The following is a 27,866-nucleotide window of genomic DNA, read 5'->3' as shown; positions in this document are numbered from 1 at the left end:
TTAAAATAAATACATCCCCATGCTGTTGGGACATAGTAAGTATGTAAGGGGGGAAAACTGTTAACTTTTGGCTGCTCTGTATTCCTTAACATTGTAGTTACTGCTGCATTTCTTCATGACCATGTTTGACAGCTGGTCCAATCTTCCTCTTCAGCTTCAACAGTTTCATTTGTGAACCAGTATCTTAATTGAAATTCAGCAGCAGCGTAAACTCAATTGGGTTGAGTCTGTCCTTCCCTTTATTCACCACAAAAAAGTAGCCGTTTTAAAAGTAAAACCTCCTTGAGTGTAAGTTTAAAGTTAATACTGGATAACAATTTTAAAATCGGAGTTTAAAGGTTTGGTGCAACAGAATTTAATTTAATCTAGGTTTAGAGTACAAACTTAATCAAGGTTTAAATTTAATCTCTCTTAATTTGAAGCTAGTTTTAAAATTTGGTAATTTCATAATTTCAAGTTAAACCATGATTTCATCAGGTTTAAAAATGAATCCTTGTTGGTGCGATCCAGTCAAAGTGTTTTGATTACAGAAATAAAGTGAATTCGTTCAATTCTAAATAACACGCACCGTTAGATTGATGAATAAGATCAGCATAGATCCGCTAAGATAGTGAAGCAGCACCAGCAGGGGGCGACCTGAGCCACACAGCGCGGTGAAATGTCACACGAAGAAGAAGAGGCGGAACCACAGCGGGAGCAGAGCGGACACCCGGACAGTTTTTACCTTCGGACTCGGCAGCTTCCATGACAGGCAGCAGTTAACAACAACACCGAGGTAAACATTTTTTAAGTTAATGTAGATCACAGTTTCTATACAGTGACAGTTTGTGTGAGGATGATGTTTAACACCGAGACAGGCACGAGACAGAAACACAGACGGGTATTTACATGAACGATATGAACATACCGAGCTGCTCGGTTACATTCAGCATTCATCACAGATTAGCGAGGAAATAATGAAAATAATCATAGTTGTATTTAGTGAAACGAAGCAGGTTTTCATTGATCAGTGTTCTATTATGCGTGTTTGGATAAAGGTTAACGTTAACATTATGAATGAACACATGATAAAGAGCCTGTACGTTGATGCAGTGTGTAGCTTGTGGAATTAAAAGATGTAGATACTTATAATCATTAAATGTGACAGCAATCAAAGAGTTGTAGTTAGACTTACAGGTGTTGTTTTACATATAAGCCTGAGGTGTGTGTGTGTGTGTCTGCAGATTCAGGTGTTACTCTGCAGAGAGACAACAGTAACCGCCTGTTTCTATGTGTGTAACCGAATCAAATCTTTCTACAGCACCAAATCACAACAGAGGTTACCTCACGACACTTTACGTGTAGAGACTGTGGGAATAAACCTCACAGGTGGACGTGTGTGAGAGTTTCTCTATCATCAGTTCCTTTCCTTACCTCCTCTCCTTGTGTCTTAGCTCCTCCCACCTGACATGGGAGTGGAGGAGACGAGACAACAGCACAGACAAACTTCAATTAGATTATAATCCAGATGTTTGTGAACATAAACTTGTGATAATGACATCATGACTACCTGTGGGACAAAATATCGATACAGCAATATATCGTCCCGACTGGTGTACAATTATCATATTGCTGCCGCCAAATATAGTATCCTTATTATTGGTCCATGAATTGTGTCTCATATCATAACATTACCCTGCCATTACCACCCCTACTCATAACCTTACACACATCACAGGGTCGTATTTCTTCCAGGATGTGGCTGTGTAATGTTTAGTTTCTCTGTTGCAGTTGATGTTGGTCTCTCTGTCAGCCATGATGTCACATGGTTTTAAGAGCAGTAAGCAGGACTTCACCTTCGGACCCTGGAAGGTGACAGCAGCCAGAAATCACATAATGAAGTCCAAAGACATTGAGCGGTGAGATGGTCCTCTTGTTCTGGTTGTTTGTTTTCTCTCTTCTCTTTATTATGTGTGTGTGAATGTCTCCTGTAGATGTGTTCATCCTGCAGCAGTGAAACAGGCTGTGATGGCTGCAACATAATCTTTGATGGATCAAAGCGCGTCCACTAAGAGTTCTTGTTGTTTCCACTGACGGGCTCAGATTGTTATTCTGTGTGTCTGACAACATTACAGAAAGGATCCCTACAGAGACAGACCTTTTTGTCATGAAGGAAGACGTTACATCGCTCTCTGCAAACACACCAGACTCCATTGATAAAAACAGTCATTTCCCATTGTTGGTCTCCGGCTGCCTGGATCACTTAGTTTGTGTCATTGGGTGACTTTGGCATGTTTAAAGGATTAGTTCTGGTCAAACACAGAACTTTAGTAACTCCAAAACTACGAATTCAAAACTTTCTGTACCTGTTAGTCAAGAAGACCTTACATATATATAAACTGGGCCCAGGTTTAAAAATGCTGGAATACCACAAAGAACAACAATACAACCTGTTTTGTGTTTGTGTTGCAGGTTAGCAGAGGAGATGAACATGCCCTCCCTGCCTGAGATGCTGTTTGGTGATAACGTCCTCAGAATCCAGCACACAGACGGATACGGGATCGAGTTCAACGCCATCGACGCTCTGAAGAGGGTCAACAACATGGAGGACGCTGTGAAGGTGGCGTGTGCTCAGGAGTGGCAGGAGAGCAGGTAAGACCGGATCCTCTCTGTGGTACTGCTGCTAACGCTGTTAGACTGTGTGTGTGTGTGTGTGTGTGTGATCTGCTGCACAGCTGAGTGTGACGTGTTGTGAATACATATGTGTTGCGACCTTGCAGAGCGGACTCTGAGCACTCCACAGAGGTGGTGCGTCCGTACGACTGGACCTACACCACAGACTACAGAGGCACTCTGATTGGAGACGCCATGCAGATGGAGGTGGGTCACCGTACAGCACAGGAACATCACACACTCTTGTGCATGAGGATTAAAGGTGTGTTTCTGGGTTTGATTCTTCTGCAGGTGACGAAGACGTCGGAGCGGATCGACCTGGAGAAGCTGAAGGCTCGGGAACAGATCATGTTCTTCGACGAGGTTCTACTGTTTGAGGACGAGCTGCACGATCATGGAGTGTCCATGATCAGCGTCAAGATCGTGAGTCATCATGTTCAGCAGCTGATTGTTATGATCACAGATGAACTCACATTTAGTAATAATAACTTTATTTACAGAACAACTTTTAAAGCAGTTACACAGATATTTAAAGGAGGAAAACAGAGCAGAGAACAGGAAGGAAGAAAAAGCTGATCTAAATTTTGATTCATTTCTGGGTCAGTGTAAGCAGCGAGGGCGGACAGGGTGGAACAGTGCCTTGTGTGTGTATTTGAAGCATGCGCTGTTTGTTTACACCTTGTGCACGTTTTGCTTCCGCAACACTGGAAAGCTATTTAAAAACAAACACTGGGGCGGCTTTATGCCGGTGTTGCATGGTCCAATGTAAAATGGCAAAGGTGGCACGAGGACGGAGCTTCGTTACAGCGCTGAGACAGAACCGCAGTGTAAAAAGGCTAAAGGTGCGTTCTGGAAGTGAGGGAGAAGTGACAGTTCAGTGATCTGTGTTCACAGCAATAGCAAAGAGAATTTCCTTTGTGTGGTGAGGTTACATGAAAAGTCAACACATTGACACGAGTAAACCACGAGTAAAGTGGTGTCATCACAGTCTGTCAGAGTCGAGATTCTCCTGACGTCTTAGAGTTGCATCTTAATGTTCAAACCACCAAACTGCTTAAAAAAAAGCATTTAAAGTAGTTTTCTTGTCGTCTTGCAGACAGACGTAGCAAAGAATGAATTATGACCTTTTATAGACCTGCATCATGATGTTATTTCAGCGTCCTTTCAGCCTGTTTATTGTCATTAAATCTCAGTAACATCTGTTTATTTGTGTGTGTGTGTGTGTGTGTGTACACAGAGGGTGATGCCCACAAGCTTCTTCCTGCTGCTGCGTTTCTTTCTGCGAGTGGACGGAGTTCTGATCAGAATAAACGACACTCGGCTCTATCATGAGGTGCGGGCATACAGGCTCTATAGTACACGGTGTCTGTATAATCATACACAGTCGAATACATATAATGACACAAGCTGATTGTGGTAATGAGTGTTTTTGGTTCCAGGCTGGAAAGGACTTTATGCTGCGAGAGTTCAGCACGAGGGAGAGCAGGATCACAGAGCTGAAGGTGAGATGTGACACAACATGATAAACTACAGAGAACCTGCACAGGTGTGCTGATATAAGCTACAGAGAACCTGCACAGCTACGTTCATCATGTTGTGTGTACAGTCATCATGTTGCACGTAGGTTCATCGTGTTGCATGTAGGTTCATCATTCATCGTGTTGTATGTAGGTTCGTCATTCATCATGTATGTACGGTCATCAGGTTGTATGTACAGTCATCATGTTGTATGTATAATTGTATCGTGTCGTGCTAACACCCCCTCCCCCCCTTCTGTAGAATGTTCCAGCGGCCGTGTACACGGATCCTAACGAGGTCGCTCAGTACCTGACCCTGAAGCTGACAGAGTGTGAGCGCCTGCAGCTTCCTCCTCCTCACATGGCTACTGATGAAGAGCTGCAGTGATCTGAGGACTGTTACACTGATGATGCATGACGAAGAACACAAAACATTGATCATTGATCTCCCCTCACACAAACACACACACACAGGTGTACAGGACTAGTTTTTACATGTGAGCTCAATGAACTATAACATCATAAATACTTTAACCCCATTAAAGTCTTTGTTAAAATTCAACTTGTTAGTTTAATGAGAAATGTTTCCCCTGCACTTAGTCTTTGACATAAAGCTAGGACAGCCTCCTTGCCTGTAATTTTACTTCAATATTGTGTTTGTAAAAATATTAATATTCATACATCATTAGTGTCTGTAAATATGTTTCCTGTATTTTCTACTTTAAGTCAAACTGTCCCAGAATCTGTTAATATGTCCACAGTACGGCCAAATACATTCTGTTTGTGAAATGTATAGAAGCTTGCTTCTCTTGTTCTGTTTGGAAGTATGAGGGTTTACTTCTGCTACCTCATTCTGAGAGAGAGAGAGTTCACGTGTTCCTAGTTTACATCTTCACAAACAAGGGAACATGTAACCTGCTGCCACAAACACTTAATGTCACTTACTCTGTAGTTTAAATCTGTAAATTTAATAACTCTTGGCGGTGATCAGATCTGTGTTGGTACGGTTGACTGCTCGGTTAAATTGAACACAATTTCCTTATTATACAAAGTTATGTAACTGATGAAAAGCAGCTTCTGGAAAGAATAGTTTATAAAGATGAAAAGTTCTGTTGTTTTGAGAAACAGGTTAATTAGTCATTCATTTTAGTTTTAAAGCTCTTGTGAGGAACTTTAAGTTTGTGTTGATTTTGGCGCCCCCTGTGGACAAAGCTGTGCCTCTTATCTCTATGCTGATTTTGTCCTGTACATGTTTAAATGGTGGTTTTTAACAAAAGAAATCTCATCCTGCGTTCTTAAACAGTGTAATGTTTCAGTCACTTTAAATTTCTACCCTGGAAAATATAAACAAAGGCAGCATGCAGGTAATCACTTCGTCTGACACCTACCCCCCACCGGCAGTTTCAGGCTTTAAAAATAACTATATAGAAATAATTAATCTTGTCGCTAATGGTCTGGTTTGCTTTTGTAGGTCATATAGAGGCATCAGAATTAATTTCAATCTGTTTCATAACCAGTGAAATGAAATTGTTTTGTTTATCCAAACCTAATTTGAATTCCATACAACAAGCTACTAACCGTATTATTGAATATATAAAAATGTATATATTCGCAGTGAACAGTGGTGACAGTGTGCACTCATGCTGCTGGGTTTACAGTGTGAAACCAATGCATAACTGAGCCTTCACTTTACTTTGATGTTTATCATTTTGTATTACTTTAACACCACTTTGTCAAGAAGTTCAGGCAATTTTAACTGATCTTCGTTGTTACTACATGAAAATTTGAAGTGTATCCGTTTGATAGTGATGAAAGTCCTTGTTTTATACAGCTCTGTGTTATAATGTTATAACTGCACCGACAGCAGTGTTACTGATTGAAGCGCATTAACCATGACCCATCAACTCTGCACCGGGAGCTGGAGGAACGTGACACCTGGAGAGAGACTCCCTGTGCGGGCAGATGTATCTGTTTGTACCGCGGCGGGCTTTGATGAGGATGAAGAGGGAAGCTGATCAAGACACACAGATATACTTGGTAACGGTTTTTTTTAATATGTGGGGCGTGTCACTGTAAGGGCTGTGTGCTGTCTGCATCATACCTTAGTTAACCGTAGCATTAATGTCAAACAACGTCCGCAGAACGTCCCGCGAACCGCATTATTCACAAACTCACAAGTCCGGGGAGCATTTATACAACTTTCATGAATAACAGTCGGCGAACTTTACACGAAACGGCCGGAAACTGCGTGGTAATTAAAATTGTTCCCCGCGTTGGTTAATCCACGATACTGAACTGTAAAATACGCGTTGTCAATAAAGTTTGTTTAATGCTACAAAAAGTGACTGATAGCAATATGGCGCCCACACAAGACTTTCATCTTCCACAGCGGTCCAATCAGCTCTCACCGGCTGTGAGAGAGGACCAATCAGCTCTCTCCGACCCTCACAGAGGACCAATCAGATTGGCGCATGTTAGGCTGACAGTATTTCAACATGGAGACCACAGTGGAGCGGCTAGAGGCGATGGTGAGAAAACTGCAGAACTGTTTTATTCCAGTTATAGTCTCTGTAAAACTGATGGGAACAATGTTCAATGATTATACGACAATGAGCAGCTGATAGATGATCGTTAAGTTCTATAACCGGGCTGCCCCTCACAGTCTGATTCTGTATTCATAAACATTTACACTTCTGTACAGAGGGCCTGCTAACGTTACCAAACACAATATGATTTCACACAGTTTGCCGTGTGTTAGCAATATTGACAACAGACATTATTGTTGACAATATTATAACACACAGTGCTATTACCTGGTGGATTACGAACACTGTGAACAGCTGTGCTTCCTAACAATGTTGTGAACATCACACACAGCTGGTGTTCCGTTTGTAAAGTAGCATCAGAGTTCAGCTGTGGTCAGGAACAAGTTTATGCTCAGCAAGGTTCCTAACTCACTGAAAAGGCCCGGAAGTGTTAATTAAGTGGTGATTTCATGCTTGAGCATGGGAAACACTAGTGCATCCTTCTTTTTTTTCTACTTTCCCCCCGTTTTATTCACATTTTGTGATCTAAATGAATAATAAGGACAACGTTTTTAATTGCTCCAGTTAGGGCTGGGATTTATTTTAGATTAGTTTTAGGGACTAATTTTTTTACTGTACTTTAACATTTAAATAAACAGCAACACTTTCAGTTCTATTTTGTGCTACATTCAGGCTCATGTACAAATTTGCATCAAACTAAGACAGACTAATATTAGGTTATTTACCTGGATTTGGTGCATCATGGGTAATTTCAGAGTGTCTTTGGGAGTTGGGTGGATAAAGTGTCTGTACAGCATCTCTGTTATAGATGTCTTACTTGACACTGGACGAGGACGGGGAGTAGCTCGTTCTCCCTCTTGGCCTTCATACACTCATCATGCTGCACTCTGTTCTGTTTTTTCAGCTGCTTGTTGTGTTGCAAGTTAGTTGTGTTGCTTTGCGGCGCAGACGCAGGTTTCATGACCTCTTTGCTGATTAATTATTCTTTTTAACATCACTTGCCCTAAACCTAAAATACTTTCAAACAAGCGTTGACAAGCCGTTTCAGGGGACCAGGTCTTCGTCTTCTGTTCCAGACATTTGACTTTAGTTTCTCCTGACCGTCTCTGTTAGGGATGCACCGATAACGATAACAGTATCCGGTAACGGGCGGTATGAGAGCTTAAGTACTTGTACTCGTAAAACTATGACAAGTACCGCACCTGAATACTACTTTACAGTTTGACGTTAGCCTCTCGTTAGTTTAGCAGGGAGACAGAGAAGCAAAGTTGAGTGTTAAAATGTCAGCAACAGTTGCAGTTGCATCATTATGTCTATTTACTTTGTTACACTCAAAAAGTGAGGAACACCTAATGAAAATGAAACATGTTTTTAAAGTCATTATGAGAACTGTAATGATATTATGAAGTACTCATTAGTTTATTGTTTAATATTTAATGTCTAAGGTAGGCTTGTAGTTTTTAGGTTAATATTAATGTTCAATGTTTGTACATAGAGGGCGAAGTTAAACCAGAATCAAATTCCTTGTATTTGTATAGTACATTTAAAACAACCGCAGTTGGCCAAAGTACTGAACAGGCTCACAGAATACAATCAGGTTAAAAGAATACAAAGGTCAAACAACAAATAAGAATAAGAGAAAACAGTAAAGTCAAGGTGTCAAACTCAACTCGAATCGAACGGCAACGAGGTGTGTCTTCAGCAGTGACTTAAAGGCTTCTAGGGTCTGAGCAGTTTTTACATGAACAGGTAAGCTGCTCCAGAGATTAGGGGCAAATGCTCGGTCGCCACAGTTTTTCTGTCTAGATCTGGGAACATCCAGGAGCATCTGATCTGATATGTGTACATACCTGGCCAAATAATGCTGATTCTTATTCTGAAATGCGTACTATCGGAAGGTTAATGTGTACTATCGGTTAGTAAACGTGTACTATTGTGTGTGTGTGTGTGTGTCTTCAGTTTGTGAAGTCAGAGGCTGACCTGGAGTACATTGAGAAGCGTCTGAAGCTGGACTTCATTAACAGACCTGCTGAGGGCGGAGCTGCTGAGGTAGAACCAAAACACTCACACCTGTAGTTTATATTACACAGGTAAGGTACTGCAGAAGGTGTGTTTCATTCTTTATAAATGGTAATGTTAGTTGAGCCATTCACCGTACTGAGAAAACACTGGAGTAATGAAGATAATAAAGTAGAATTCTAACACTATAAAAGCTAATAGACTAGTAGAAGTACTACTTTTACAGACTGACTCTCTAAAGACTGAACCAGTGTTTCTAGTCTTCTCGTAGTTTAACAGGAAGTTAAACAGTAAAATGTCTCCCCCGTGCTCGGCTGCTGGCAGCTGCTCTGACTTCTTTGCACTACTGTATAAGACAGCGAGCAGTGCAATAGTATTGTCAAAGCATCTGAGAGCAGCACACACACACTGCGGTGAAACACATGTTATTAAACAAGTCACTAATGTTGATTATTGATTTTTATTAACACTTGTTCAGAGAGTTGTTGCATGCTGAGTTAGCAGCACCATGCTAACAGTTGAGCAGTTCACCGTAGTGAGAAAACACTGGAGTAATGAAGATAATAAAGTAGTATTGTAACACTATAAAAGCTAATAGAGCAGGAGAAACATTACATTTACAGACTGACTTTCTGAAGACTGAACCAGTGTTTCAAGGCTCCTCGCACAGTAACTTTAGTGGGACCTCTTGTGTCTGCATTCACACTCCACATGAACATGTGTGTCCTGTGTCACAGTATATGTTATGATATCATTAATCTTTAAATACAATCCACAGACTATTTATATGCGACATCAGCTCAGGTTTGATATATTCAGTTTAGTTATAGAGATCAAACTTCCTTTATAAACTGTTTTACCGCTGATTCTAACAGAGTACATGTGTACTACCAGAGAGAAAATGTGTACTATCAGAGATAAAAAGTGTACTATCAGAGTAAATGTGTACTATAAGAGAGAGTAAATGTGTACTATCAGAGATAAAATGTGTACTTTCAGAGAGAAAATGTGTACTGTCTTCCAGAGAGAGTAAATGTGCACCATCTAAGAGTAAATGTGTACCATCGAAGAGTAAATGTGTACCATCGAAGAGTAAATGTGTACTGTCAAAGAGTAAATGTGTACTGTCAAAGAGTAAATATGTACTATTGAAGAGTAAATGTGTACCATCTAAGGGTAAATGTGTACTATCTGAGAGTAAATGTGTACTATCGAAGAGTAAATGTGTACTATCAAAGAGTAAATGTGTACTGTCAAAGAGTAAATGTGTACTATCAAAGAGTAAATATGTACTATTAAAGAGTAAATGTGTACCATCTAAGAGTAAATGGTACTATCGAAGAGTAAATGTGTACCATATAAGAGTAAATGTGTACTATCTGAGAGTAAATGTGTAAATTAAAGAGTAAATGTGTACTATCGAAGAGTAAATGTGTACTATCGAAGAGTAAATGTGTACCATATAAGAGTAAATGTGTACTATCTGAGAGTAAATGTGTACTATCGAAGAGTAAAAGTGGTAAACACCTGTAGTTTATATTACACAGCTAACGTACTGCAGAGTGTGTGTTTTATTCTTTGTGAATTTTTTAAAAATTTGATTCATTAAACGTCTCTTTCCTTCCTTTTAGAGACCCTTTATAAAATACAGTCACACAGAACCTGATGTTCAGATTATAATCTGTTGAAACACATAAACACAGGGGACGTTTGAACCGCCTCATTAACTGATCAGAAAATATATATACGATTCTATCGTGTATAGATAGAGATAACATGCTGCTGCTGTCTGTGTTCTCCAGGAGAACCCAGCTGTGATGCTGGAGAACCTGAGAACCATCAGAACCAAACACTCAGAGCTCTGCAGCCAGCTGAAGGAGATCTCTGCTGCTCACAGCCAGTCCATGACCAGCATCAAAACCAGCCTCAGCTCTGTTAGCCAGATCATCCAGAGCATGCAGCAGAGCCACGAGCTGCAGGTACAGACCACACCTGTTTAACGCCACCTTTAAGACACTACCTGTTACAGCTCCACGTTTAAAACACCACACAGCTCCACCTTTTAAGACAATCAATCAATCAAATTACACAAATTACACCCGTTACAGCTCCACCTCATGTAAACACCAGCTGTTAAAGCTCCACCTGTTCAAACTGGGCCTGTTACAGCTCCACCTCATGTAAACACCACCTGTTAAAACTGCACCTACCTTTTACAGCAACAACTGTTACAGAAACAACTCATGTTATCACCACCTATTACAACTCCACCTGTTAAAGCTCCACCTATTCAACTGAGCCTGTTACAGCTCCACCTCGTCTAAATACCACCTGTTCAGCCACCACCTCCTGTAAAGCTCACACGGCCATATTAGCTTCCCGTCAACAGCTCATGAATGATAACAGATTCACGTTTTAATAATTCAAAGAGAACATGAGAGAGAACACCTGAAGCTGCAGGTTGACATGATGCATTATGGGACTTTTGTGTAAGAGGTAACACTGACAGTGTCACAGGTTGTGTCTGTAATAAACAGTCTGATCTAATAACAGAGGGAACATGTCTGGTTATAATCTGCTGCCTTTGTTGTTGCTGCAGGGGGAGCCACTGACGGAGGCAGAGAAGGAGGCAGCAAAGCTCCTGGGATCAGTTCTCACTGAGACCTCATCACAGGTGAGACTTCATCACAGGTGGGGGGCATGAGTAGGACAGGGGTGGAGGATGTTGCAGCAACCTCAGGGGCTCAGAAATGAAGCCAATGTAGAAGGGCCAAAAAACTGCAGTTCTTCTCTTGTCCACTTGAGGCTGTCTCCAGCAGTGAGTCGGTTCCCATAGAGCCCCATGTTCAAATGCCCAGCAGAAATAAACATGTTTACAGCCTGGTACAGAAAACAGTTTGGATCTCTTTAGCTAATTTCTCTCTTTGTGACAACTGTACGGGGAGAATGTTTATAGAACTCACCTGTTTACATTATATTAAGGCTTAAAGTGATGCATCATTAGGGGCGTGGCGAGCAGCTAGTTTGTTACACTGTCTCTCTGAGCTTCTTTAGTCCGATAAATAAAGTTTGGTCAGCTACCACCACAGACAGAATCTCATTCAGAGGAAAGCACAATGGTTAACTAGCTCTTTAGCGCTTTATTAACTAGTGTTTGCTGCGCTCCAGTTCTACCCTCTTGTCCAAATATGGAGCTATGGGGCTGATGGGAAATGGAGATTGTTAAAGGAGGCACTGGCATACTGCTGACAGTGATTATGAGCGGCGTGTGTTCACACTTGTGACTGCACGTTGTTTTTATTCTTTCTGCTGAACTTTTAAATGTTCCATTCAGGTTTGTCCTTCAGCTTCTGAACAGCAGCAGCAGCCACAACGTGAGTCCAATTCCTCCACTGTGATGTGGTCCTCTACAGACTGCTGCTCTGTCTGCTGCTCTGACAGGACACAGAGCAGCAGACAGAGCACACTTTTATTTATTGTATCTTAATTCAAGACCTTTGAACCAGTCCAAGACCATGTTTTTAATCAGCTGATGAAGAACAGTGAAGTGTCTGTGTTAAAGTGACTGTGCTGCATCATAAGATTTTAACACTGTTGAACCGGTGAGTAATATTTATTATTTCTGTTCTTTGTGTAGCGGCTCACACGGCAAGCAGACGATGAAGACTGTGAAGATGAAGGTGGGGGGCCTCAGCGGGGTGGGGGGGGTCTGGATCCTCTGACATCACAGTGACTCTCCTGTTCAACATGTCTCTGTCATGTTCTGTGTGATTCATGTAAATACTGCAGATGTTGAATGTCTGATTTCCTGCTAGAGTAGAAGAGACGCTTCTTTATCAGCTGACACACGTTTAATATCTGTAAAATAACCCACTGTATGATGGATTTTTATAGTGTACAATATACTGTATGTATCATGTTTGCCTTCACATCTACACACATTTAGAGTGTTGAAGGAGTCGACCGTAACAGACTGTTTCTGATGTATAATTATATTTAACATGGTGTTGTAAAGAGTCAGAGGGAACAGCTTCTTGAACTTTTATTTCATTTTTATTTGAACATTTTCAAACAGCACAACCTGAAATAAAAGCTTTTTCACACAGTTTTTTGTTTGTCCTCATTTCATGAAGCTCAGATGTTTGAAACTCAACGGGACACTGTGCTCATCAAAGAAACTTCTGAACAGATCTGAACTCATTCAAACTAATAAATTTGACTTTAACATGAAATTCATGAAGTCAGTTATAATTCACAGCTTCAGCAGCTTTTACTGAAAACTACAAATGTTCCAAAAAACAAGAGTGGCTAAAAATAAACAGCCAACAGAACCAGTTTGTAATGATCAGAACACTGATGAACAAATGTCACTGTAACAAATCAAACAACAGAACATTTCCTCTGACGGGTTTGGATCATGAACAGGCCACTCTGCTCTGACAGTCGTCCTGGAAACGCAAACACATAACAGTTAGAGCAGTTCCCTTCACAGGAAGCATCATGTGATCCAGTGCTTCAGATCAACCTGCTGGTCTTCGTCTGACATTGGCCCAATCCCGATCTCCACCCTAAAGCCTAAGCACTGAACACTCACGGACTATAATGGCGTCGGGCGTGAGTCTGTGAGGGTTTGAGAACTGCATAAAAATGAGGAAAGGGACACGCTATCATGGCATCACATGTTGCCTGGAAACCAGATGGGCCATTAAATCTAATAAGTAAAAAAGCACAAGGCACAGCAGCGTAACTTGATTATTTAAATCTCCAGACGAACAGGATCTTCTGTTTATTGAAGTTCTGTGTGCTGACCATCAAAGAAAGGTCGGCCGTAAATGTTTATTTACTTGTTGCTGCTGGATCACATGGCTGTGCGTGTGCGTGCGCGTGCATAATGGCACTATTGTGAGTGCCAAAGGTAGTTAATAATGTTTAGAGTTTATAATAAATGTACCTTTCAATTCCGTGTGTGGGTGTCTGTTTCTGCGTGTATTAGATGGAGCGTGTATCAGAATGAGCGTGCATGGAGAGCTTGCTGTCGGTCTCTGGCTGTTTTTGGTCCGTGCACAGCTCAAGCAGGAATCTCTCTGAGGTGAAGCTGGCTTGTGTGGAGGCAGCGGTGAGCTTTTCTCATCTGGCATCTCCAGCGTATGCGCATTGCGCCTCTCTTTATTAACACTAAACAATAAAATAACATCCCTGCAGGACGGGAGAAGACATAAAATCAATGGAACTCTATTGTGCGGGCGGGAATGGTCAGAATCTTTGCGGGAGCCGGATAAAGAAAACTCGGCTGTAGTGGTGATGTGACCTCATCACGTTCCCTGTCAGTGTGTGAGTGCTAAGTGAGGTCTCACGGTCAGATCATCAACTGTGTGAGGGTTCTGATTAGGGATGGCTATTGAGAACTGGTATTTTTTGATACCGGTACGTGATTGGTCAGATAAGCTCATGGACAAATGGTGCTCCTATCGGGATTTAACATCAACACTCCGTCTCAATTGATGTATTTTTCATTAAATCTTTCATTCTAATGTAGCTGGCATCCGTCCCCTACTGATGACGAAGCTACCGTCATGACAGTGTGTCCAATTTCTAATTTTTATACAGTTTGCAAGCCCTCACAGGCTGCACACCTGACGTCAGTAGAGTCCTTAACGGTTCAGTGTTTAGGCTTGAGGGTGGAGATTAAGTTTGGGCCAAACATCAGCAGGATTCTAACACATGGAGAGCCAAAAGAATTCTACTTCACTGCATTAACTAAACAGCAAGTGGAGTTTGGACAAAATGAAAGTGAAATCATACGATCAGTGAAGAAAAATGAAAGATAATTATAATAACCACCTCATGTGTAACAGCAGACGTGTGTGCTGAACACTCAGGTGAAGCTTTACAACAATATTGATGTAATAAATTAAACTAATATATATTTCTGGTCATATTGTCAACGTGGTTCTGTGTGAACTCTCAGGCTTCATAAACGTCACCATGTAAGATGATGTTTCTTCATGTGAGTCACTGCAGCTCACTGTGTCTCCTTCCTGCTGTGAGTCCTCCGTGATCACCTGTCTGCCCTTCAAACAGCAAACACCTGCACACACCATGCACTCTCTGTTAGTGGACTATTTGAGGGAAGTAGAGGATTCCTCAAGCAGACATAATGTAGCAGACAAGATCAAAGCTCTGTCTGGCCCATACAAAAGCCACAGATATTGAATACTGAACTATAACTAAATGACTTATATCGATGACTTCTTGGACATAAAAAACAATTGACGGAAATCCGTCGTAGTGACGAAGAACTTTAATCTCTGAGATCAGACGGGCCCACACATTCCTGATTCACACAGGTGTTAAAATGATCAGTATGCAGACTCATTGTCAGAAAAACAAACCATCTGATGGAGGATTTATTTTGTGTTCTTGTTCTCCTCACTGAAATCTGACCTGTCCTCCAGAGAAAAACCAGAGGTCAGAGCAGAATGAGGACATACAGATGCCAGCGATGGTTAGAGCTGAGAGTCTCTCTGGATCAGTGAGATAAAATCCGGCATTATGTTGAACTAGTGTATGCTGTAGAAAATATTTGAGAGATCTATTGGGCTGATATTAAACAGGTTGATAGTAAACACAATAAGATGACAGGTGTGAATGGACCCTCACAGTGTTCTGACATCTGGTCCTGGACTCTCTCTGGTCCCCTCACACCCAAACTCTTGCAGGATGTTGTCCAGGGTGGAGTGAGCTCTGAAACCGACAACAGACAGGAAGTGACATCATCATAATACAGGCTGCAGGAGTTCTGAATCATGTAAAGGTCAAAGGTTGACATCATGAAGCAGGGACAGGAAAGAATGACACACAAAGCAGGTTCATTAAACACGATCACCTGTTGGTAGTTTCAGTCTGATTTACTCTGATCATACTTTACACACACTCTGCGTTCTTCATCCATCCTTTATCTATACTGAATATCCTAGGCCACCAGTCAATCACAGGGCTGACACACAGACCTTTCACTATCACATTCACACCAACAGACACTTTTTAGAGGCACCAATGAACCAAACGAGCAGGTCTCTGAACTGTGGGAGGAAGCCGGAGTGAACCCACGCATGCACGGGGAGAACATACAAACTCCACACAGAAAGGCCCACTACGTCCAGACTGGGATTCGAACCAGGATCAGCAGCTGGTGGAGGTGAACACAGGTGTAGCTGCTGTCACTCACCTGTTGGTGTCGTTCAGTACACTGTGCTGTGAGTCTGTTAGATGTTTCTTCTCCTGTGAGTCACACAACGATCCAGCTCCACCTGAGGGACAAATACGCCAACATGTGACAGGTTCAGTGTTTGCATGTTTTATTTTCCTTTTGTTGCATGTGTGTATTTTACTGCTTGTTTCTGGAGTGTTTTTATTAAGATTTTTACTATTTTGAGAGTAATACTGTTTTAATCATTGTGTGCGATTGCTGTAAAGAATGCTGTGAATATTATTGCATGCAACAGTTGTTCCTACTGCCCCTGAAGTGCACAATCCCCAGGCTGCAATCCGCAGATGAGCAACATGTGTGGGACGCGGGTGGAAAAAGGAGATAATAGCCAAGCGGTACGACACAAGAGCAGGGGGTCTACGGCAGAGAATGCATGGCGGTGAAAACTTCGGAGTTGCATGACAACTCCCAAAAACAGCAGACCAGGAAACGAGCCACTAGAGCCTGAAGTGCAGCAGCCAGTGTCCGTACGGTGTGAATACTCCAGCCTGGGTCGGGAGCAGTCATTACCGCCCAGGAAAACCACGAGTATCTATCTTTGTTTGTGACGGATACCGGAAAGGCTGGCTGCAGGGCCGGGTAGAGTGTGGCAAACCTTGTAGTGGACGGGGAGGCACGGAGACGACAGCAGCCTCGAGCCGAGCCCTGAGCCTCTACTTATAATTTTTAATCTTTATTTTATTTCAGCTATTGATAATTATTGGACAGGTCACAAATAACTAACACTGACATAATGTTCAAATCGTTAGGAGTGATAGATTTGGACTGGTTTTCATTGAGAAACAATGAGGTGGTTGGTTATGCTGCTGATAGGACATCTTGGTGATGCCCTGAAGTCTCAAACGCGCCACTGGTGAGGTGCGAGCGCAACGGTCTGCTAATGAGGCTCAGGTGTACACACGGGAGAGTCCACACGTGAGACGCCATCTATTGAGTTGAGACAGGCTTCGGGACGACGGCAACTACTCACCTCCTACTCATGAAATTGGATGAAGACCCGCATTGTTTACTTGTGTTATTTTGGGGATCCACCCAACGATCATAAAAACTTGAACTAACTTTAACGTTTGGGGAAAAGACAGAGCACGCCGCTCCAGAGGACCCGCCCGGGAAGGCTTCCGGCAGGAACGGCTAGTGGACTTAGAAGTGAGCTAACCACACAGTTGTTTTTGAATTCCAGGTTCAGCTTCTCCCCCTTTTCCTTTTTGCACACTCCAGGTTAGGGCGAGGTCACACCCTCAACCCTAGACTTGACTAGTCCGTAACAAAATCAATACCTAACACTAATATAACCTAACACTAACTAATGTTCAAATCAATTGTTGGTTCATCTTCTGTCTCAGTAGCAGAACACTCTCAGTAAACTTAAGCAACCCTGCTCCTCTCTAGACAATCTATCCTGTGGGGTCCCACGAGTCTCCATCCTCGGCCCAGTTCTCCACTCCATCTAAATACTCCTTTAGGTGAAACTGTCCAGAATCAGGACGTCTCCTGACCACACTCACTTAAAGTAGACAACAACACTGTGAAACAACAGTGGTTAAATTTTACTCTGTATCAATGATTTTTCTCGGGACTTTCCAGTAGCTGATTTATATTAATACACACACACATCCTTTTCTTACCTCCCTGTGGGTCAGACAGACCACCCTCCTTTTCAACACGCTCCTCTTCATCCCTGCTGGCTTCAACGCGCTCCTCTTCATTACTACCCTCTGTAACACGCTTCTCATCACTGCCCTCTTCAACATGCTCCTCTTCATCACTGCCCTCTTCAACATGCTCCTCTTCATCACTGCCCTCTTCAACACGCTCCTCTTCATCATTGCCCTCTTCAACACGCTCCTCTTCATCCCTGCTGGCTTCAATGCGCTCCTCTTCATCACTACCCTCTGTAACATGCTTCTCATCACTATACTCTTCAACATGCTCCTCTTCCTCATACTGTTCCTCCATGTCCACTTTTCTTTCAGTGCTCTCTTTGACAGTCTGTAATGCTTCCTCCTTTCCTTCCTCTTCATTCTCCATACCTTCCTGTGATTGACTTAGGCTGGTTGCATCCTCCTCTTCTCCATCCTCCTCTTCCTGCTCCTCTTCTTCTCCATCCTCCTCTTCCTCCTCCATATGTTCCTGTGAAAGACTGTGACTGCTCCTTTTCTCTTCCTCCTGCTCCAGCTCAGACCAACCTGCTATGGCTCCTTCCTCCTTTTGTTCTCCTCTGTGCTCCTCTTCTTCAGCGCTGTGGATAGCGTAGGAGTGAGGTACAGTATTGTCCTGCAGGCAGGCAGTGATGAAGGTCTCTGGGCTGCAGAGGGTGTCCACACTGAAAGGTGGAGGCTGAAAACTGTTGAATCCCTGAGAGTTCACAGAACAGAGAATCTTCAACATGTTGTCACTATGGTGGTCTACACAGGCAAACAACAACACAAAATATTTACATTTGACGAAAGGGGCTGCGTCATCAGAAACAATGCAAAGTCAAAACACAAAAACAGAAAACAAATGCAAAAGAAAATGCTGCATTTCCAGTCATCACAACGAAGGCCCTCCATGTCTGAAAGGGGCACTCAGGGGAACTGAAAATTCTTTACACAGCAGATTTTAGGCCGATTGGGTGACCAGGTTATGCAAGGTTTAGCAAGACGGAGGGTGGGCAGGTCCTGGATGAGACATACACAACCCTCGACCAACAGAAATCTGTTTGATGACAGGAAATATGGCAGCAAGGTGTTTTCCTGCCAGGCTTGGCTCCTGGCACCCCTCCGGTCTCCAGAGATGAATACTAACTTATGCTTGACATCCCTCTCGCCCCTCTCCATCCCAGCCATGTCCTTGTCCATGTTATGTAATCCATGTCATCCTCCTTGTGGTCCAAAGCTGAGGCAATGGTAAGAGATGTAAACACTAACTAGCTCAGTGCCTCCACACTGGGTGGAGACAGCTCATAATCCTGCAAGCTGCTGAAACACTCATCTCCGGCAGCGACTGTTGTTTGTTTTTTTTCCAAAATCTCTTTGTTGGTTTTACACAGTAATAAGTAAGAACACAATTTACAGTAGTCTTGACAGTGTTCTGTGGTTACGAATTGCAACCCCCCCACAGCCCGTTCCCATCCTCGTAAACTCCTCTCCCACCCACACCAGTTGGTTCCCTTTGTTTTTTTTGTTTTGTCTGATAATCAATAAATTCAGTGCCTAATCTCTCTCTCGCTCTCCAGTGAAAAATAAAGCTGTTCCACTTAGAGCGCCCCCTCAGGCCTGGAGACTTCCATTGTGATGATTTGTGTTCTTGTTGTTTGTGCGGTTTTAAGTTTGCTGTTCATTTGCGCTTTATGTTTTGGATTATTGCTTTTAAATTTGCAGCCTGTTTCACCACATGAAAATCTTTTGCCACTGTACATTTCTGATATTGAAATGTGCGATACACACAAAACGTTTGTGGCGCTGTAGCTGCAGTCAATTAAAATGTGTTAACCCTGTGTGTCCCTGTTTAAACTGTTGGTGAGAGTCGGTGCCTGCTACACAGAGGTGAATGATGTGAACCTTTACTGAGTTTTCTCTTGCTGTGTTGAAACTCCTCAGATTTACAGAGGTGAAGGGGCTGCATGCAGGAGATTCTGGGAGGTCAGCCTCAATAATCCTCATGTGCCGGTGAGCATCTGTAAAAACAGCATGAGCAAAACATCTCATCTAACCAGGTCAGCTGATTCTTGAGCAGTAAACCAGACCTGGTTCATTTGGGCAGAGGATTCAGGAAACCTGATGTTACTGCAACACATAGAGAGAAGTCAGAGTCTCATTGTGTATGAACTCTACTGTAGAGATAACAGCAGGGAGCTGATCATCCATATCCTTCATATGGATCCTAGACAGTCTGCCTGCATGTGGTCAGCATGTGTTCTCTATCTGTGGTGATAAGAGAACCAGGCAGCAGGGACCTTCTTCAAATGATCCATCTCCACCTGTGAGTACCTTCAAACTTCACTAAAATATTTACTGTCAAAACCAGGTGAGGTCAGTGTGTGTGTGTGTGTGTGTGTGTGTGTGTGTGTGTGTGTGTGTGTGTGTTACCTGGGCTGTGGGGGGTACTGCTATAGGTCGGGGCTTGTATTTTCACAGAAAGACTGCAGAGTTTCTGTTGAGGCTGAGCTGGAGAATAACTGATGCTGGACAGTTCAGCCAACAGAGCCATGTCTGACTGAGTCCTAACACACACACACACACACACACATAGACAGAGAAACGCACACACGCACACAAATGAATGTTTTTCTCGTCTTCTGACCACTCAAAGCACTTTTACACAACATGTCACATTCACCCTTTCACCCTCACACACTGATGGAAATGTCCAATCAGGATCTGCGCATGTCTCATGTCTCAACCACACATTTAATAATCCCGAAAAGCAAACGTATACCCCAATGACCCGTTCTACTTGGTCTCAGATTCTTAGAGGACAGACAGACCGTGCTTTGGGCTTAAACACAAAATCATCTAAACGCAAATATATTTCTAGCTTCGTCCATGAGTCAGTTTAGAACTGAAGAAGGTGAAACGTATTCAAGAACTTCAACCAAGTCCATTTGCCTTTTGGATTAAGCTTCGAATGCCTAATGAATAAATAATGTTTATGGTTGTTTAGCCTAAGGGTGATTGGAGACAGCTTAGCTGAAGAAGTCTTGCAGACACTGCTGACTCCTCTGGTCTGTTGTGAAAGAGAAAGAGTTACGGTAATTCACGGATGGATTTGTTTTAGTCTAGAAAACATTTTGCCTCGAAAACTCCTCCAGTCGACTGACACTCCACCCAGCTGCCAAAACAAATAATATACACTTGAGATCTATGTATCAGGCTGAAGAAACAGTCACTGAGCCCATTCATGTGTCATTCTGCCTGCTCAGGAAAGTAAAGATATAAAGATAGAAAAACTCTGCACATGCATCAAAGTTCAGAGTTCTTACATGTTGGTATTGGCTGTGCACTGTGCTCCACTGACAGAAGCATCAGTGTGAGTTTCCTTATGGTGTTTTGAGAAGCTCTCATATTCTGAGGATGAAAACAGAGAAACTGCGGTAAATATTTGCACAGAACATGTAAGCACTGTGCTGTCCACGGGTGAAAGGAGAGACTAGTTAATGTCTTACTGGTGTTGTGAGTATTGAGCAGCTGACTTCCAGTAGCTGCTGGTCTGCACACCTCCCCTGTTAAATCTGCATCTTTCTCTGAACTTGAAATCTGGAGGAGACATATTACATGTTTTTCTGACACAGGACCTTTTGTATTTATCCAAAGATGTAAAATATTCATATTCAACAGTCAGAAAAGAAAGATAATTGGTTTGGTTTCAGGGATTGTACCAACTCAATGGATTGTCGGTCAGAACAGATGAGCAAAAGGCAAGAGTTCCAGTCCAAGAGTAACAAAGGATATTATCCTACACATCATAATTATTAAACCATAATTATTATAACATAAGTAATTCATATTCATGACTATTACAGTATAAATCTAGCAACAAGGAAATTAACACCAAAAGTATTAAATCAACATAAAGCATAAACTGCTAAAGATACTTCTAATACATTTTAAACAAAGGAAACTTGCATATGAAATACACAGTTCAAACTTTAAGTGATGAGGCATCCACATGCAGCAAGCCAGCTCCATCGTTCTCAAAAGAGTTTGTCACAAGGCATGTGTGAGGTGTTCACTCAAACTGTACCTGAGATCCCACAGATTCTAACAGTATAACTCTCATCACTCTACGACTAAAACTCGCCAAGATTAAGTCTTACCTTTGTTGCTTTTCTCATCAAAAGTTGTGTCTGGGTGCATAAATCTACTCGTAATGGCTACTCCTGTGTCTTTTTGTCATGTTGAGATGATTCAAGATGTTTTCTATTCATGTACACGGCATAGGTAAGGCATTGTAGCATGCAAAGCTCCTAGCCTTCATTGTGAACACAAGATCTTTGTCTCCATCTACTGGTGACACCACAGCAGTGACACAGATTGAGTAGCCAGTTTAGCTATATTCTACAGGCCAAAAGCAGTGCTAAGATCCAACAACAATAATACAGATGTTGAATCTGAGTCTACAGCCATTAGCAAATCATTCACTACTTTTGTGAGTGCCGTTTCTGCAGTGTGATTAACTCAAAACGCGGACTGTAGTGGCTCAAATAGATCGTTTAATGACAAATATGTTAAGAGCTGGTTTGAGACCACTTTCTCAAAGACTTTTGACAGGAAAGCCAGGTTTGAGACAGGTCTGTAATTTGTCAGAGAGTTCACATCCAAGCCTGGATTCTCAAATAAGGGTATAATCACAGCATTTTTAAAGCAAGCCGGAAAAACAGAGCGATAGGGTCAGGATTGATAAAACATAAAACCCTAATGTTGGCCATAGCTCCTTAACAGCCCATGATGGCAGAGGATCCAGAGAGCAAGACGTGCATCTTGCCGGCATAATAAACTTGGTCAGAGCAGACAGAGAGATGGGCTCAAACTCAGAGAAGCCCTGTCCTGTATGTAATCTTTATATTGTGTTCGATTACTTATTGATTTGTTGTGAAAAGTTAAGAATAGTTCTGTTGTGTTTTATTTCTCTAAACAATCTGCTTCTTTACTTACGCCAGCGGCGTAGTGCAAAGATGGCAGAGCACGTAGGAGCTGGAGGCCATCAATACAGCGTAAAGGCTGTATCTCTATGTGCAAAGAGTAAATGTGGCATGCAGTGTAAAGTGCTTTGAGTTGTTTGAGAACTACAAAGGAACTATATAGGCGTTAAGTTAATTTGTGTGTAACGTATGTAAAAATTGTACTGTATAATGTTGCCAAAGTGTTGTAGGGTGAGGTCATGTACCTGCTGCTTCCTCTCAGGCAGGATGTTGAAGATGCTGCCGTCCACAGCTGATACGTACTGGCTCAGCTCCTCTGAGCGCTGATCAGCTCCCTCTAAGAAGAGAGTAGGCAGGGGTCGGTTCTGCTCACTCTGCTGCTCAGTTGGATAGAGACTCAGCCATAAACACAGCTCCTCCTGACTCAGCAGCTCAAAGTCTCCGCTCAGAAGCTGGACCACCAGGTTCTCTGTCCAGTGGTCTCCCCTGTGAGGGAGGAGACTGTAACAGTGAGACTGAGGTCCAACAGCAGCACTGACCCCACAAAGATCTGCTGAGGACAAGGAGAAGGAAGAGAAGGAGGAGGTCTCATCATAACTAAAGTTAGGAGCATCTCTCAGTCCAGTCACTGAGTCCAGCTGATTCTCCCCTATGTGGACTGGCTGATTCCCCCCCCTGTGGACCGGCTGGTGGTAGTTCTCCACCATGTCCAGTCTCCTGTTGGCCTGCTGCAGCAGCTCCCTCGAAACTTTCAAGTTTACTGATATTGTGCTGATCTGCTGATCCACTGTGGACTGCCTGAGGTCATCCAGCTGATCCACTATTTCCCTGTCTGTGTTTGCATCAGACTCTTCATCATCCCTGCCTGAGTCGGACTTTTCATGATCACTGCCTGAGTAGCACTCATCGAGTACAGGAAGGATGGGTGTGTGAGGGCGATGGAGCATGGGTTCTCCTGCTGTGCATATATCTCTCTCTCTCCCCAGCTCTGAGTGTGCTCCTCTAAACAGCAGTGTGTCCAGCTCTGTGTCCAGCTGTCCCTCTAGATGTCTTTCCTCTTCTTTGTTTGCCTTGGTAGTGACTGGCCTGACTATTCTACAAACAGCTAAAGGAGACAGAGTACTTTCAGTTTAAATGATCTTCTACACATTTTAACACATTTACAAATCATACATGTTGGATTTAACAGTAACACAGGATCAATGTTTATTGTTTAAACACTTTATTGTTTTGTGTTGTGCTTAGTACCGCTCTGTTGTGGTTCCCCCACATTGGGATGCCGTGTTGTGGTCTGGAGTCCAGGCCCAAGATGTGGTTCGGGGCAGACACAGAGGTTACCACTCAGCTGTTCCTGCATTGAGAGCCTCTGCAGACATATACAAACAATTCTGTCATGTAAAAGCTAATTTAACTAAAATTATAATGACTACCAATAACCAGGAATGTTTATGTGAGGAGGACACCATGTGTCAGCACCAATGACTGTATAGATGGACGACACGTCTCCATGATGTACGAAACTGATGCCAAAATAGCCCCTGTGATAGGCGCTGCCATCTTGCGATGGTGACGTTATTTGGAGCCAGGGTTGTGCACCAGGACACACTCAAACCAGAACACACTAAGACCAGGACACACGAAGACCAAGACACACTCAAACCAGAACACACTCAGACCAAAACACACAAAGACTAGAACACTCTAAGACTAGGACACAGTCAGACCAGGACACTCTTAGACCACACAATCAGGCCAGTATAGCTATTCAAACCAGAACACATTCAGAACAGGAGACACTCAGACCAGGACACACTCACTCCTAATAAATTGGTAATCTAAGAAAATGTATCTTTATTAGCTTGATAAGAACCTAGCTGGATTATTATTACAATACAGTATAGTATAGTATACTAGTACTAGTAGTGGTAGTAGTAGTAGTAGTAGCAGCATAGAATAACAAGTAGTAGTACAAAAACAAGTAGCAGTAGCAGTAGTAGGACAGATACTTCACTTTAGTTTAATGTACTAGAGTACTTCCCTTTTTATTCTTCTTGTGTATATTACTATCAGAGGAATACTTTACCCTCATTTATTACACACACACATAATCATCCTCACCTGGTACCATGTGATATGTTGCTAACAGCTCAGCTCATGAGCTATGACGCTAACGGTCGTGTGCCTGGTACACTCAGGAACAGCTAACGGTCCTGTGTGTGATACACTGAGAAACAGCTAGCTAACAGCTAGCTAAAGTGATTTATCAGTGTAAATTAGCTTCATATTAAATATAACAGCGGTATCGTGAACAGATAAAACTCTTGATCAGATACACACTGTTACATACCGCGGTGTTCAGATCACACAGCCCAACAGTCACGCAAAAAACAAAAAATATAAATTATATTAAATTATTTATCATAAAATCAGTTTACAGGCTTCTAGCTTAACTTAACCTTACAAAACGTTAGCTAGTGAAATAAAACCGGGACACCAGTAAATCAATATTATCCAACAACTTTTCTGAAACTGCTTAAATTATGTACCAAATAGATTTATAATAATTATAAACATACAATTTACAAACAGTGAGTGATAAAATCAAACTTACCTTCATATAACGTGTTTAAGTTCTGCTGGTCACAGCTTCTGTCTGTGTGGAGAAACATGCTCTGGCTGCAGTTATATTATATTATATTATATTATATTATATTATATTATATCTATTATGTTATATTATATTGTACTGTATTATAATATTGTGTTTATATGGAGAAACATGACGTCTCTGACTGCAGTAATATATTTCTATACTCATTATACTCATTACTATGCACTATATATTAGCTATATCATACTTTATTTTATATTATAGTATTTCACACTGTATTATTTTGTGTTATTATCGTTGTTATTATTATCATCATCATTATTAGTAGTAGTATTATGAGTATTATTAGCATTATTATTCATATTATTAGTATTAATATTATTATTGTGTAAACTTTGCGTCCATCAGGAAACTTAAGCTGATAAATTATCATATTCAGTATTACCAACAGATTGTATAAATAATTTCTCAACGGCGTGAATGATGCCTATGGTCCACAGTAATCTCTCCAGGGAAAAGCCAACAACAATCCTGAGTCCTTCACTGGCTGATGAATAAATAAATGTTCATCACTGAACAGGCTAACAAGCCAGGTATTGGCCAGGTACAATTAAAACGGGTGAGTTATTCAAAAAAAACCAGGAACCCCTGACTGTGTCTGTGTCCATGAACAGTCAGGCTGGAGTTCACCTGGCCCTCCACCCGGGAGGTTTCTCTGAGGTGGACTTGGAGGAGGATGGAGATAACCTGGTCCTCCATCCGGGAGGTTTCTCTGAGGTGGACTCGGAGGAGAATGGGGATAACCTGGTCCTCCATCCGGGAGTTTACTCTGACAGAGGCAGACTGAAACTGCTGCAGCTGTGAGGAGGAAAGGGTTCATATCTGAGGTCTCACAGGTCAATAAAGTCCTTGCATCTGATTCTGTAGTTATACCTCCATACCTCTCCATAATAATAATCTTTTGAGATCTGGTCTGGATCATATCTACTGTTAGAGTTGTATGTATTTATTGTATTTTTAACCTTAAATAAAATATACAGCATCATATTTTAACGAGGGCTGTGGAGCTATGACAAACATGAATCAGATAATTAAAGGCTTTCTGATCAGTTAATCGATTTTAATTGCATATATTAATACTTTTAGTGAGAAGCATTGCCTCTCCCATTTTAATTCTACTTTATTCTCCTTTATTGTGGCTGCTTCTTCACAAACTTCATAAATCTGAGTTAATCAGTTTTCTTTTCCCCACCTTTATTAACTGTTGTCCATCATTGTATCCGGAGACAGCTTCATTTGTACATTTTTATGTTGAAGGCCCCCAATATTATGTGTCTGCAGAGGTCTGGAGGCTGCAGCCTCACGTTCAATAGCCTACTCACACTCTGATCATAATCCATATAATTCTTAAAATGCGGTCCTTGGCTTTCCAATGCACTAGGTGGTGCTGTAGCGAGTAACAAGTAGCAATGCGGTCCCAGAAATGCGGTCCTTAACCGGCAGCCTCCGGCTCTGCAGATGCTACTCAATGAAGGTCATGCTTTGAGGGTTTGCCGCCTGCTGGTCAGGACATGGTGCTACAACATGCATGGTTGAAAAATTACATATGTGTTATAATTGTGTGTGTGTGTGTGTGTGTGTGTGTGTGGGTGCCAGTATAAGCATCTCTCTCTCACACACAATCACACACGCACACGCACGCACACACACACTGACACACACACGCACACGCACACACACACACACACACACGCACACACACACACACACACACACACAAAGTCCACCAACATCACCGCGCCATACGCTGTATAGGCTATGTATGAACCTTCCTTCAGGTGAACCGCCCCGTGTCCACTGACTTTTGACCACATGCTGTCCTCGATCACTGGCACGTGTACTTTATTTCCGATAGCACTTGAAAGCATCAGTAACTGAGCTCAGCTCACAAAAGCCTCTTTGTTATTTTTTCATCTTTCTTATTCCTGTTTCATCTCTTCCTTTTTAGAGTTCAGTGAGCTGGACTTTAATCCCGAGATTACAAACAGCTTTATGATAAACTCACATTTTAAACATTCACGTCATTATTACAGCTCCGTGAAACGCGTCAAAGTTTCCACACGACTCTTGTGTTGATAAAACTGAAGTTTGACCACAGAACACGATGTTTTATTTTAGATTTAAACCACAGATTTTAACTTTTTTTAATGTTTAAACTTAAGCTGCTGTTTTACCTTAATACATTTTCGTTTAATCTTCAATCTGTCACTTCTGTTTTATAATAATCACAATTACTCAAAGAGAAAACAGACCAGAGGAGCAGCAGCAGGAGGAGGAGGAGGAGGAGGAGGGATTTCCCTGCTCCAAAAAACCCTTTTCCTCTAGTTTCCATGAGGAGGAGGAGGAGAGATGAGGGGAGGGGGAGGAGGGACATTCCTCTCATACTGCAAGCCAAGCCAGGGGGGGGGTGGGAGGGTGGAGAGAGAATTTCCTGCCTCCTCTCCCTTGTACCGCTTCTTTTTTTTTTACGGTAAAACATGAAACTAACTGGGAAAGAAGGAGATTTTGCGGCCGAACATGGACTCCTATTCCCGGGGAAAGGATTAAAACCTGCGGAGAGGACGAAGAT

At 42.2% G+C, this 27,866-nt stretch overlaps 2 protein-coding genes across 3 annotated transcripts; one reads left to right on the top strand and one right to left on the bottom strand.

The window, feature by feature from the left end:
• Window positions 1–724: 724 nt before the first annotated feature.
• On the top strand, window positions 725–12,839 carry tiprl (TIP41, TOR signaling pathway regulator-like (S. cerevisiae)). 2 transcript variants are annotated; one of them, XM_069665888.1, is made up of 12 exons: window positions 725–775; window positions 1,771–1,898; window positions 2,452–2,631; window positions 2,760–2,859; window positions 2,944–3,075; window positions 3,890–3,985; window positions 4,092–4,154; window positions 8,675–8,764; window positions 10,537–10,713; window positions 11,334–11,408; window positions 12,069–12,108; window positions 12,372–12,839. In XM_069665888.1, the coding sequence occupies exons 2-12, from the start codon at window positions 1,774–1,776 to the stop codon at window positions 12,395–12,397; spliced, it is 1,104 nt and encodes a 367-aa protein (XP_069521989.1). In that variant the 5' UTR covers window positions 725–775; window positions 1,771–1,773; the 3' UTR covers window positions 12,398–12,839. The 2 variants fall into 2 exon arrangements, with proteins under 2 accessions (XP_069521989.1, XP_069521981.1); XM_069665880.1 differs by lacking the exons at window positions 8,675–8,764; window positions 10,537–10,713; window positions 11,334–11,408; window positions 12,069–12,108; window positions 12,372–12,839 and adding an exon at window positions 4,432–5,491.
• Window positions 12,840–13,079: 240 nt separating this feature from the next.
• LOC138599835 (uncharacterized) lies at window positions 13,080–23,573 on the bottom strand. The gene is made up of 5 exons (XM_069671593.1): window positions 22,872–23,573; window positions 17,630–18,359; window positions 15,963–16,044; window positions 15,395–15,478; window positions 13,080–13,182 (listed from the first exon to the last, which is right to left on the bottom strand). The coding sequence occupies exons 1-5, from the start codon at window positions 23,571–23,573 to the stop codon at window positions 13,080–13,082; spliced, it is 1,701 nt and encodes a 566-aa protein (XP_069527694.1).
• Between the last annotated feature and the right edge of the window lie 4,293 nt (window positions 23,574–27,866).

The sequence above is a fragment of the Semicossyphus pulcher genome, unplaced genomic scaffold (assembly GCF_022749685.1).
Source record: "Semicossyphus pulcher isolate SPU_LCO1_2020_fin unplaced genomic scaffold, fSemPul1.0.p SCAF_10, whole genome shotgun sequence".
NCBI lineage: Eukaryota > Metazoa > Chordata > Actinopteri > Labriformes > Labridae > Semicossyphus > Semicossyphus pulcher.
The sequence above is the reverse complement of the archived record's forward strand: the minus strand, read 5'-3'. Positions and strand labels throughout refer to the sequence as shown.

Excerpts from the sequence above, each read along its gene's own strand:
- tiprl (XM_069665888.1), top strand. The coding sequence starts at position 1,774 with ATGTTGGTCTCTCTGTCAGCCATGATGTCACATGGTTTTAAGAGCAGT. Across the intron at positions 2,632-2,759 it reads CAGGAGTGGCAGGAGAGCAG|AGCGGACTCTGAGCACTCCA; the intron begins GTAAGACCGGAT and ends GCGACCTTGCAG. Across the intron at positions 2,860-2,943 it reads GAGACGCCATGCAGATGGAG|GTGACGAAGACGTCGGAGCG; the intron begins GTGGGTCACCGT and ends ATTCTTCTGCAG.
- LOC138599835 (XM_069671593.1), bottom strand. The coding sequence starts at position 23,573 with ATGCTCCATCGCCCTCACACACCCATCCTTCCTGTACTCGATGAGTGC. Across the intron at positions 16,045-17,629 it reads TCTGTCTGACCCACAGGGAG|GTGGAGCTGGATCGTTGTGT; the intron begins GTAAGAAAAGGA and ends TTTGTCCCTCAG. Across the intron at positions 13,183-15,394 it reads GGACCAGATGTCAGAACACT|GACGACTGTCAGAGCAGAGT; the intron begins GTGAGGGTCCAT and ends TTGCGTTTCCAG.